The 12,385-nt window shown below is 45.3% G+C and overlaps 2 protein-coding genes across 2 annotated transcripts; one reads left to right on the top strand and one right to left on the bottom strand.

Annotated features, from left to right (window-relative positions):
• Positions 1–2,068: 2,068 nt before the first annotated feature.
• On the bottom strand, positions 2,069–6,254 carry OAZ3 (ornithine decarboxylase antizyme 3). The gene is given in 7 exon segments (XM_031936072.1): positions 2,069–2,324; positions 3,156–3,241; positions 3,704–3,879; positions 4,618–4,692; positions 4,694–4,754; positions 5,028–5,180; positions 5,677–6,254. Coding segments are annotated over 6 exon segments (564 nt in total). The 5' UTR covers positions 5,051–5,180; positions 5,677–6,254; the 3' UTR covers positions 2,069–2,181.
• A 1,440-nt stretch (positions 6,255–7,694) lies between these two features.
• MRPL9 (mitochondrial ribosomal protein L9) lies at positions 7,695–11,937 on the top strand. The gene is made up of 7 exons (XM_023213738.2): positions 7,695–8,297; positions 8,479–8,635; positions 9,122–9,246; positions 9,463–9,513; positions 10,059–10,160; positions 10,701–10,784; positions 11,410–11,937. Exons 1-7 carry the CDS (start codon positions 8,145–8,147, stop codon positions 11,539–11,541), a joined length of 804 nt encoding a protein of 267 aa, XP_023069506.1. The 5' UTR covers positions 7,695–8,144; the 3' UTR covers positions 11,542–11,937.
• Positions 11,938–12,385: the final 448 nt, after the last annotated feature.

Here is a 12,385-nt window from a genome sequence, read left to right as displayed (position 1 = left end):
GGCTAACATGGTGAAACCCCATTTCTACTAAAAATACAAAAAATTAGCTGGGCATGGTGGCGGGTGCCTGTAGTCCCTGCTACTGGGGAGGCTGGGGCAGGAGAATGGCGTGAACCCGGGAGGCGGAGCTTGCAATGAGCCGAGATCACACCACTGCACTCTAGCCTGTGTGACAGAGCGAGACTCCGTCTCAAAAAAAAAAAAAAAAAAAAATAGAAAAATTAGCTGGGTGTGGTGGCAGGCACCTGTAATCCCAGCTATTCGGGAGGCTGAGGCACAAGAATCACTTGAACCTGGGAAGTGGAGGTTGCAGTGAACCCAGATCATGCCACCACACTGCCAGCCTGGGCAACAGAGCAAGACCTTGTCTCAAAAAAAAAAAATTCACTAAGAACCAGAACCAATTTAGGTTTAAGCTGTATGAATAAGACTCCACCTATACTATTCAAAAGAAAAGGCCCAGATTAAAATTCTAGAAACCTGAATTCTAGGAGCAGCTCTGGTAAGTAGTTCATGTAGTCTTGGAAGAATCTTTTTTTTTTTTTTTTTTTGAGACGGAGTCTCACTCTGTCGCCCAGGCTGGAGTGCAGTGGCCAGATCTCAGTGCACTGCAAGCTCTGCCTAGTCTTGGAGGAATCTTTAAGGAGTAGATCTCCACTGTAAACTTTTTCCAAAATTTTAACGTGTTTCCTTGTAGTATCTTTCCATTTCTGACAGTACTGTGACACTCCATTGAGAGCCCTGAAGTACTTGAGGTGCTTGGAAGTAAATATAAATGTATAGTAATGCGGATGGTAGAAAAATGGCAAGTGAAATGAACTTTTTTTAAGGATAAAGCAAGATAAACTAGAAAATCAAAAATTAACACATAAGGATGCCTCACACAGGTCTTTTAAATTTAGAGATTAGTGAGGTCTACCTATATACTACATGGCAACTATATTTTCTCACAACCACAATTCTCAAAATTTATTTTCTCAGAAAAATCTCAGTATTAGTCAGGCACTGGTGGCTCACCCCTATAATCCCAAAGCTTTGGGAGGCCAAGGCGGGCAGATTGCTTGAGCTCAGGAGTTCGAGACCAGCCTGGCACCATGCTGAAACCCCATCTCTACCAAAAATACAAAAAAGTAGGTGTGGTGGTGTGTGCCTGTGCTCCCTGCTACTTGAGAGGCTGAGGTGGGAGGATCGCTTGAGCCCAGGGGGGCAGAGGTTGCAGTGAATGAGCCAAGATTGCACCACTGCACTCCAGCCTGTGTGACACAGCCAGATGCTGTCTCCAAAAAAAAATCTCAGTACCAATTAGCAGAAAGGTTCTAGTGAAGGAACAGCTCTGGGGAGTAGTTCATGTAGTCTTGGAGGAATCTTTAAGGGACTTCCATTTATTTGATGTTTCAGATGTTGGCTGCAATGAACTCACTGAAGCATGCTCAGCCCTGGAATTGGTGCTACCAGAGTTCCTTAGGGAACCTTTACTCTTAAGATAGAGGTCCCTGATATAAATCATAAGACTTCCTACCCTGGAAAATGAGTAATGTCTCATTCTTACCTGCAGTTTGTTACTATGTATAAAAGTCTTTTTCTTTAATATGCCTTTAAGTCTTACCTGTTTACAGCCCATTCTGATGGGTTGTCATTCTGTTAGTATAACCCAGTACTTTTCCTGCTCCCTGGAATGCCCTCTTCTATGTTACCTATTGTCTGTTGAGAATCCCCCACTTGGACCAAAGCCAAGAGATCTATGTGTCTTCTCTGGTTTTCTCCACATCTATAGCACCTCAACTGAAATATATGGATAAAAACAGCCCAACAAAGCTTCGTCTTTCTGATCTAGGGAGTTCACTGATTAGTGCTCAGTAAATGGTTAGAATAAATGAGGAAATGGTTTGGGGCATGGAGGAAGGCAAAGGGAACCAAAAATCCTTGGGTACTTTCCCTCTGTAGTTCAGGTCCCTGTGACCTTTTTAGTGAATTTAGCTCCGTAAGGTGTATGTCCCACTCCAGTCAACCCTATTACCCACCCCCGACCCCCACCCCCGCCCCCACCCAAGAAACAGTGAACACTTGATGATTGCAACTACCCTTTATTCCTAGGATGGAAGGTGTCCTGAATTACATCCCAGGCCTCTGATTCCCAGGTGTCAAGGCTTCCAGCCCCTCAAAGCGTTGGAATAAGCACATTCAAGTAGGCTCACTGGGCAGGTGGCCAACATCCCTTTCAAGGGGATATACCATAAAGATGACATTGTCCCAGGGAGGGAGGGCAGGGTGACCTGGTCTGACCACCTCAAAGCCCATGTAGCTGAAGGCCCGCAGCAGGGCACCTGTGAAAGGATAGAACAAATGATTAGAACATGCTTTAAAACTCAATACATGTATACCCCCAGATTTGATTTCTTCCACTAGGGAGTGGCCCTGGGAAGCAGTGTAGTGCAGGCATACAGGATGTGCTTTAGTCAAACAGACCTAGGCTCTAACGTTGGCTTTAACACTTGTTCTGTGAGTTAGTCCTTCAGAACTTCAGTTTCCCATTTATTAAATTTTCCATTTATAAATCATAGAACCTTCCTCCTCACAGAATTTAAGATTAAATGAGATGTTCATGAAGTGCTTAACACTAGAGATTGGTGAGGTCTACTTATATACTAATACAATGATGGCATAGTAAGCTCTGAGATAGTAGCTATCACTGATGAATGGTTATTCACCATCCCTTGTCTTATATCCAACAGAGTTTGAACTCCGTGAGGCAAGAGGCTGTGGTTTTTGTAACATGTGCTCCAGGCATCTGGTTAAATATGTTCCCATTCCTTTGGCCTTATGTCTGACCCTTTCACATTGTACGTGCTCAATATATTTGAGATCCATTTTGTCCTGCTGACCACATCCTTCTAATGGATTCTGTGTAATTCTGCCAGTGCTCCTTCAGTCTGGCCCATAACACCACCTGCAGGGGCTTCCTCAGAGTCCACTTGTAACTTGATGGGACAGAATGCTAGGCACTTTAACTTCCTTCGTGGTGGGTGGGAAGAAAAGAATCCCTGAAATGCCTAAGGGTGCATTTTTAAAGATGGGGGAAGAGGGTCTCCTATAAAGGAAAAGGAGTTATCCAGCTGCCTCAGCACGAAGAGCAAGGAAGAACCGCAGATCCCCACCTCTGTCGTTCCGATCATTCTGGAAGTTCACAAACACGGAGTCCACATTTGTCTTCTCTTCCACGTACTCCAGCGTTGCAGTCAAACTAGCAGCCACAGAAAAACAGTTAAAATGTTTGGCCAGCTCAGAATCCAGAAAGACACCTACTTGGAGCAGAAAAAATCTTATTGGTTGTTTTCTACCCTCCACCCACCCAAGCCAGGAAATGAAAGTTGTTAAACTAGTTTTGGTAGATTTTTCTCTGAAGCCAAGCGATTGCACACCACTGGATGTAAGCCACAGAAGGGGCCTGGGGAGAAACGACTACTGAGATGAACAGTTAGAAAGTACTTCCCGTTATTCAACTATTTCTGGATCTGAGTCCAACTTCCCATGGACTCTTATCCCTTGAAACCCAGATCCTGGCTTAGCTCACAGGCTTGTCTGCATGCCAGGTGAATGGATTGCTTATATCTAGCTCTAGAATTAGCCCTATGTACTGTGACATGATAGAAGGGTGAAATCCCCTACCTGTTCCCTCCCCATTCTCCCTTCCAGGCTCAGTCACCTTTCCCGGTTGCCTTGATCCAAGGCCCGATATGGGATATCCAGGAAGAGTCGACGGTCACAGAGAAGGCCGTGCCAATGGGCAGAGGTTTGGGAGGTGAGGCGAAAGTGAAAGTCTAACTGTACTGGGTCCTGGTGGAGCAGGGGGTCAGTAGCTAGCACCGTCAAGTTCCCAGCCTGGAAAAGGAGTAAAAATGCTCCTCTAGCCTTCAAATCAGACCTCAGGCAGATTGGGGTGTGTCCGTTGAAGCAAGGTGGGCGTTGATGGGGGGCGCCTGGGAGAATCGGAGCCAAGATCTTAAAGATGCAATAATATCCTTTAGTCCTAGGAACTAATAGCCTATGCCTATTATGGAGTTCTCCTTTATATCAAACAATCCAACTGAGGCAGTATTACTGCCTGCTGACTTCAAGACAGGAGTACAATAACCATTTAGGAACTTAGAAATGTTTACATCAGAGAGGTTAGGATTTAAACAAAGCTTTATAATGTGCTTCCTTTCTCACTAATAATTTCCACTTTTTTCATTATATGGGTTTTCTCTAAATTCTTCTATTTAAAATGCCGTGATTACAACCAGGCTTGTTATTGCAATATGATATGTGGGCAAGTTCTGGATTCCAGATCCTGCGTAGCATCTAAACAGCTTTATGTCCCAGAAGTCCTATAAAGTTCATTCTACCTTTGTCCCCACTCCCTCTTTTCCCATCCTGATTTTCACTACCATCTGTATGACCTTGATTTTATAGTCTGTGGGCCAGAATCCTTGTCTATAAAACAAGTAGCTTTTACACATGCATTCCAGGGTTCCATCTACCTCTATAATTGATCTTCCAACTTGCCAATATCCCTCCTCTGCAAGGTACGCAAGCAAAGGGCTGCCCTGTCACAGCACCAGCTCACAGTTCACTTACCGAATACAGTTCTTTAAGCTGGTCGTGGTTACCCTGCTTGGTGCTTTTGCCCACCTGGAGGCCTACTAGGGACTCAGGAGCACTGGAGGCAGGAACGGGGCTGGAGTGTCAAGTCCTCCTCTTCCTTATAAGTGATGCTGGTTGGGAAGGAGACCCAAATTAGTTTATCTTGGAATCTGAGATGGGAAGACATAACTTCTAGATACACTCTGGCATGATCTGTATTTTCTGTTGTCCAGCCTGTTTCTATGTTCCTGGGTCAACCAGATGGAAATATTCTAAAGTTCCATGCCAGCTTTCCACCCCCTATTCTGTTGTTATTTCTTGCTATTTGGGAAATTCTTTCAAATTCTTATACTTTTTCCTTATGTTTTATATAAACAACTACAAATAGAGATGAAAACAAATACCTTTTATAACAACGAGGCAGCATCTTCTCCCGGAGGGTGATCCGGTACTTGTAACAGTAAAGGTAATAGGCGTATGGTGACCAGATTGGATAGAGGTAGTTACGTGTTTTTCCCCTCTTGATATAAGAAAGGGAGTAGACAGAGGGGCGACACCTGTTACAAGGCAGTTTTTCAGTTCAGTGCCTCCCTGTGGCAAAGTGAGGTTCACAAGTGGGTGGCAGAGGTTTAGGCAACCTAGTGTCATTGTGACCCGCTGGGCACTATGACATGGACAAGGGGTCAGCCCTTATGTCACCTCAGGACTCCACTCTGCTGCTCACCTACCCTAATCCCTTATCTAAGGCTCATATTCAACTAGTATGCATGTTATGGCTGTATGAATGATTTAAAAATAGAACTTGAAGACTTCTGTACTGACTGGCCAAAAGCCCTGCCTGAGCACTTGTGCCCACCCACCCTGCTCCTCTGGGGACACTCCCCTTCCCCTAAAATCCAGCAAATAACCAGTTGGTATCTGACACTGCAGGAGTCTTCCAAGGCTCTGATCCAGTGGTGACCTGATTAGTTGGTTCCCAGTTCATACCAGTTGAGTGTTTTTATTATCCCTACCCTTAATAACCCAGGGTTGCTACAGATTGTTGAATCTTACCTTGTAGGGTAGGAATTGCAAACTAAATGCCTTCAGGGGCCTAGACGGCTTATGGAAATTAGTGGAGTGGCAGGGTAGGGCTGTAGCAAAATAGGAAAGCTCACACCTTATCTAAAGGAAGTCCACACAACTCAGTTCCATCCATTTCCATGCAAGAATGCAGACTTGATGGTGCTGTATCATATGATTTTTGAACAGAAACTGGAAAGACAGTTTTGTAGTAAATTTCTCCAATTTTAAAAAATATCGACTACTAAAAAAGAAGTTGATACATTGCAAGCAAAATTTGGTTCTGGGGCTGCCAGTTTGAGACCTCTGCATATTTATCCATTCAACAAATATTTATTGAGGGTCTATTATGAGCCAGGCACTATTCTAGGTGCTTAAGATACATCAATGAACAAAACAAATCCCTGCTCTATGGAGCATATCTTCTAAAAGTGAGAGGACAAACCTAGAAAATAAACATAGTAAATTATTTAGTATGTTAGAAGGTAACTGCTATGGGGTGGGGGGAATATAGCAAGATAAAGCAAGATAAGGAAAGTGAAGGGGATGGGTCAGGGTTACAGTAACAAATAGGGTGATCGCTCATTGAAAAAAACTGACATTTAATTAAACACGTGGAGGATGTGAGGTTGTTAACCAAGCCAGCATCTGAGGATAAGAGCATCCAATGCAAAAGCAGCCAGTGCAAAAGCTCTGAGCAGGAAATGTGCCTGGTGTTTTCAAGAAACAAGGAGGCCACTGTGGGTGGAGCAGTGTAAACTACAGAGCTAATGGGGTCAGATTACGTATGGCCTTGTAGACTATTTGATAGCCTTTTTCTTTTACCTTGAGTAAAGGAGGAAGTCCTTACAAAGTTTTGGGTGGAAGAATGACATGATCTGACTTATGCTTTAAAAAGATCATTCTGGCTGCTATAAATAAGCTACAGAGAATTATAAACTGTAGAGAATTAAGGGATATCTTTTAGGGGACTATTGCAGTAATCTAGGAGAAAGTCATGTCTTATTCCAGGGTAGAGCATTGGAGGTGGTGACAAATGGTTGGATTCTGGAAATACAAGTGCTCCTTAACTTACAATAGGGCTATGTCCTGATAAACCCATCGTATGTTGAAAGTATCGTAAGTTGAAAATGCATATAATACACCTACCAAACACCATAGCTTAGCCTAGCCTACCTTAAACATGCTCAGACAACTTAGCCGACAGTTGGGTAAAATCATCTAACACAAAGCCTATTTTATAATAAAGTGTTGAATATTTCATGTAACTTATTGATGTCCTACTGAGTGCACATCACCTTCACACCATCACAAACTCAAAAATTGTAAATCCAAGCCAGGGACTATCTGTCATTTAGAGGTAGAACCCACAGGATTTCCTGATGCAGTATGAGGGAAAAGAGTTAGAATGGAAAGAATGGAATTCCTGTCAACTGAGAGGAGAAAGGCTGCAAATGGGGCAGTTTTGGGGGCGGGGGGGCATAAATAAATTAGGACAGTTAACTTTGAGGGGTCCTTTAGATACATAAGAGGAAAATGACGAATAACCGTTGAATATTTGAGACGAGTTTGGGAGATGTCTAGGATGGAACTAGAAATTTGGGAGACACTGGCATATAAATGGTATTGTAAGCCACGAGACTGGATGAGATCAACAGTGACTGTATACTGAGAAGAGTAAAGGTTTAAAGACGGAGTCCCGGGGGCATTCTAAAAAGCGGGGAGAAAAGGAGAAATCAGCAGAGGAGACTGAAGAAGACTGGAGTCCCGAAGGCCACGTAAAGTGTATTTAGCAGGAAGGAGGACTGGTCAGTATGTTTAAGGGCCAGTCTTTCCATAATCTCTGCCAAACGGACCTTCCTTCATCTAGTTTTTATGGTCTTCTATCCAGTACTGAGACCCTCCCCAGAGGGAACTCTCGGGGCCCTACCATAGTTGCTTTTTGTCTATGGCTTACATAGCTTGTGATTTAGAATTCTCCTTTATTAGCTTAAATACTGCAGTGTAATGATAAAGGGTTAGGCTCCTCCTGGAGCTGGCAGAGTTTTCCAAGGGATCCCGTCCTTTACTACTTTTACGTAGATTTGAAGTAAGGAAGAGTGAGAGCATCATTCATTCTCCCGTCAGTATCCAGTCATCACAAAACGTCAGAATTAAAAGTTACCCCAACAACTAGAGCTAAAGCAAAGCCCACACTTTCCAGAGGAAGAGCGTCTTTTCCGGCGTCAGTCCACCTAACACTCATTCCATTATCAGTTAGTAATTCTGGGCGTCCCTCCCCTCTGCCAAAAAGAAAAAATAGGCAAGCCGCACTGCCATCTGTCCCCCAGCCCGCTTCCCATCCACCAGCTCAGCTCAGACCAAAGCCGCCCCGGCGCGCCGCAGGCAGCCCTGGCGGGGGCCTTTCCTGCCGCCCGACGCCGGGGTCCTCCCTCAGGTCTCATTCTGTGCCTGCGAACATGGCGGCGCTCGTGGTGACGGCTCCGGGCAGAGCTCTGCTACGGGCGGGCACTGAGCGGCTGCTGCGGGGAGGTATCCAGGAGGTACTGCGGCCGCGACATGAAGGGAACTCCCCTGGCCTGGCGCGCGACTTCAGCCTCTCTCAAAATCGGGTGAGGGCCGAGTCTGGGGTATGGGGTAGATAACGCTCGAGTATTGTTCCTGGAGGCTCACTGGGACCTGGAGGGGGCCGATGTGGGGGTGGCGGGCTTTCCTTGAGGGGCTGGCGGCCGTGGTGGAGGGAGACGGTGTTCCTTGTGGAGACTAGCTCACCGTCGCTTTCCTGGCCGCCAGGGCACGGTCATCGTGGAGCGCTGGTGGAAGGTACCGCTGGCCGGGGAGGGCCGGAAGCCGCGCCTGCACCGGCGACATCGCGTCTATAAGCTGGTGGAGGACACGAAGCATCGGCCCAAGGAAAACCTGGAGCTCATCCTCACGCAGTCGGTGGAGAGTAAGGCCCGGGCCGAGGCACCTCTCAGGCTGGTCCGATTTGGCGTCAGCTTTTTCCTGCCCGTCCCCCTCAACTGTTTGCCTTGTTTTTTCTTTGTGGGAATAATCAGCTCTGTATGTGAGAAGAGCAAGCCATAAAAACTATTGTGATTGTGACATTGGCCTCCAGCATTGAAAATTAAAACATAAAGACAGCAACATCGTTAACAGTGTGTGGGGAGAGGAGCCTGACAATTTGTGCCACAGATACTGAAATCCTCTCATGGGACAACTCCTCCCTGTATACAGGGGATATTAAATTTATACATCAAGTCGTAAAGAAACTAATTAGCAGTCTCTTAAATCTTGTTCCTAGTGAATATGAATTAGCATTTCTTTTAGGAAAACTAAGCACTGTGAGAAAGTAAGAGGTGCTTCTTTCTTTGATCATTTTTTCTTTAGGGACTCCTAGATGGTTCTAATCCCCTCTCTCTGTTCTCATTGACAGATGTTGGAGTCCGGGGTGACCTGGTGTCAGTGAAGAAATCTTTGGGCCGGAATCGACTCCTTCCTCAGGGACTGGCTGTGTATGCATCCCCTGAAAACAAGAAGCTGTTTGAAGAGGAGAAATCGGTGAGTTCAAAGGAAGGACAGAGAGACTTGGAGAGATAAAACTTCTTTTCTCTCGCAGCTTCCTTCCCTTTGATAATTTAACTTAAAAATGAAATAGGAACTAGAAGAACAGGAATCCAGAAGCCCAGCCAGTGCCCAGCATGGGAACAGTTTGATGCTATTTAACATGGGCTCATTTTTCTCTTACTGCTTTTCGTCTTTAACTTTCTTTTCTAGCTGAGACAAGGAGGAAAATTAGAGAAGATCCAGACCAAGGCAGGTGAAGCGGTGAGTAGAAATGTAAAAAGTATTTATTGGTCACTTACAAGACTTAACAACCTCACCCTGAGAGTCTCCCTGATTCCCTTGAGGTCTCCTGATTGCAGGCAGATCCTAGAGTGGGAGAAAGGGGAAGTGTTGTGGCTGCCCCACAAAACCGGTATGGAGACCTCTTGGGAGATCCCTGATGTGTTGGGTGAAGTGCCCTAAAGTACCAAGGGAGGTCCCAATCTGGGAATCAGGGAACCCGTGGAATAGTCTGAGATGAGGCCTCCACCTTCAAGGATATTTATGTACAGGTTGGAGAGAACATAGACACATGAGAAGATAATCAGTACAGGCGCCCGCCACCACACCTAGCTAATTTTTGTATTTTTGGTAGAAGCGGGGTTTCGCCATGTTGGCCATGCTGGTCTCAAACTCCTGGGCTGAAGTGATCCACCCACCTTGGCCTCCCAAAGTGCTGGGATTTCAGGCGTGAGCCATCGTGCTTGGCTTGCATACCTTGTGACCATGTTCCCTCTCCTTTGACTCCAACTCATAACCCTTTTCAGACAGTGAAATTTCTAAAAAGCTGTCGCCTGGAGGTAGGAATGAAGAACAATGTCAAATGGGAGCTGAACCCTGAAATAGTTGCCCGCCACTTCTTCAAGAATGTGAGTGTTCCCGAAAACCACTCTACCCCTGAGGTGGAAGCTGCCTCTGGGAAGGAGGCCTGAGATTGACCCCTTTGTTAGGGAGGGGTGTGATCATCCAGCTGTAGTTAGGGGAAGTATTCTTGGTTGGTTTGCAGGAGTATGGGAAGGAAATGGCTAAGGACTGAGGATGGTCATGTAGTATTTGAAGATTGGTAGGAAAAGGTGATGGTTTCCATTTGTTTCCTGTCTACCTAGGGAAACGCTGGGGAATTGTGACTCACTGGAGAATTGTTACTTTTGTGGATGAAGTGGTTTTGGCCTCAAGCCCTGTTTCTCTGTGAATCTACCTCCCTTTCTGAGAAATCAGAATTGAATTTCTCTACTACTGTCTATGAAGGTGTATGCCCTTCTCTCCCATGGAATCAGCCAGAGTAGACACCCCAGTTTTATTCATCCCTGTGCAGGAGATCCTGTAACCCTCTTTATGAGGTTACCTAGAGTGGCAGTCACGAAAACAGTTCATGTGAGCTGAGATTTTTTTTTTTTTTTTTTTTCCAGCTTGGTGTTGTGGTTGCCCCACATACATTAAAGTTACCAGAAGAGCCTATCACACGGTGGGGCGAGTATTGGTGTGAGGTGACGGTGAGTGTTTTGCATACTTTCTTTTCTTCTTTTCTTTCGCCTTTTTCACCCCCTTTTTTCTTTTTTTCCTTTTTCTTTCCCAAGACAGGGTTTTGTTTCATTGCCCAGGCTGGATTCAAACTCCTGGGTTCAAGTGATCCTCCCACCTCAGCCTCCCAGGTAGCTAGCCACTGCACCTAGCACCTAGCTCTCCCTTTTTTCTTTTTCTCTCTTTTTCTTTTTTTTTTTTTGAGATGGAGTCTCACTCTGTTGCCCAGGCTAGAGTGCAGTGGCATGATCTCAGCTCGCTGCAACCTCTACCTCCCAGGTTCAAGCGATCCTTCTGCCTCAGCCCCCCAGTAGCTGGGATTACAGACATATGCCACCATACCCGGCTAGTTTTTGTATTTTAGTAGAGACTGGGTTTCCCCATGTTGGCCAGGCTGGCCTCAAACTCCTGACCTTGGGTGATCCATCTGCCTCAGCCTCCCAAAGTGCTGGGATTACAGGCATGAGCCACTGTGCCCCGCCCTAGCTCTCCTTTTTTCTGACTGGGAGAAAAGTCAGGGTGAAAAGCTGGGATTAGGTAGTGTTAAATCTTACCTACCTGACTGATCTCTGAGAATTCCCATTGTTTTGTGTGCAGGTAAATGGGCTTGATACTATAAGAGTGCCTATGTCTGTGGTGAACTTTGAGAAGCCCAAGACCAAAAGGTATAAGTACTGGTTAGCCCAGCAAACTGCCAAGGGCATGGCCCCCACCAGCCCCCAGATCTAAATCTCTCCCTCCAAGACAGCAAAGCAGAATCAGGAGCAGTGGAGCAGAAATGGGCAAGCACCTTGATCTCACTCCCAGTTCTGACCAAATACAGAATTTTAGAGAACATCTGAAGACATCAGACTGCACAGCGTATACATGTTGAATTCTTCATTTTCGCCATCTTTAACTATCGTCACTGGGGCAGTCTTGTTCCAGAAGTACCAGGCTGTAGATTTGATAAGCTAGATACAATAGACTGAAACCATCCAAAACCTGTTTAGCTTCTTCCTCCATTGGAGTTTATTGGGACAAACAGAAGAGCCAGTCATTGTCTCCAGTACTTGCCACATTCTCATCATCCAAACTGAACATTTGTATCCCAAGCAGACATAAAGAGATTATGTTCTTTTTAAAGTGTTGTTTACTGGTCTTGAGTAGACGGGACAGGACATCCAACTGAGATGCTTCCTTGAGGCACAGAGGTTCACTGCTACAAAGGAAAGAAGAGAGTATCTTAGACTGCATCCCACAGTTACTGTGGTATGAACAAATTGTGCTGAACAAGTTGACGATGTGTTTGGTCTTAACACTTACTCTTCTTAGATATATTGATGTAGTCATCAGTGTGAATAAGCACAATGGATTCTACTTCTCTAAGACCTGAATAAGGCCTAAGGGTAATTGTTGGAAAGCTGGGATGAAAGAAGCTTTAAAAGGGAACTTTGTTCCTTGAACCAGCTCCCAAAATTCTGAAAAAGAAGTTACCTTAATTTCCTAGACCAAGATTAAGATAGAGAGCTAGTCGTGAGGTAACTCTGGAATGGATGAATGGATGTCTTGATGGGAGATAAGGAAAGTAGAT

This window comes from Piliocolobus tephrosceles, chromosome 1 (genome assembly GCF_002776525.5).
Source record: "Piliocolobus tephrosceles isolate RC106 chromosome 1, ASM277652v3, whole genome shotgun sequence".
NCBI lineage: Eukaryota > Metazoa > Chordata > Mammalia > Primates > Cercopithecidae > Piliocolobus > Piliocolobus tephrosceles.
The sequence above is the reverse complement of the archived record's forward strand: the minus strand, read 5'-3'. Positions and strand labels throughout refer to the sequence as shown.

What these genes read in the sequence shown, in the direction of transcription:
- MRPL9 (XM_023213738.2), top strand. Translation starts at nt 8,145, where the DNA reads ATGGCGGCGCTCGTGGTGACGGCTCCGGGCAGAGCTCTGCTACGGGCG. An exon ending in CCTCACGCAGTCGGTGGAGA is followed by an intron (nt 8,636 to 9,121) that starts GTAAGGCCCGGG and finishes TCTCATTGACAG; the next exon opens with ATGTTGGAGTCCGGGGTGAC. An exon ending in CCCGCCACTTCTTCAAGAAT is followed by an intron (nt 10,161 to 10,700) that starts GTGAGTGTTCCC and finishes TTTTTTTTCCAG; the next exon opens with CTTGGTGTTGTGGTTGCCCC.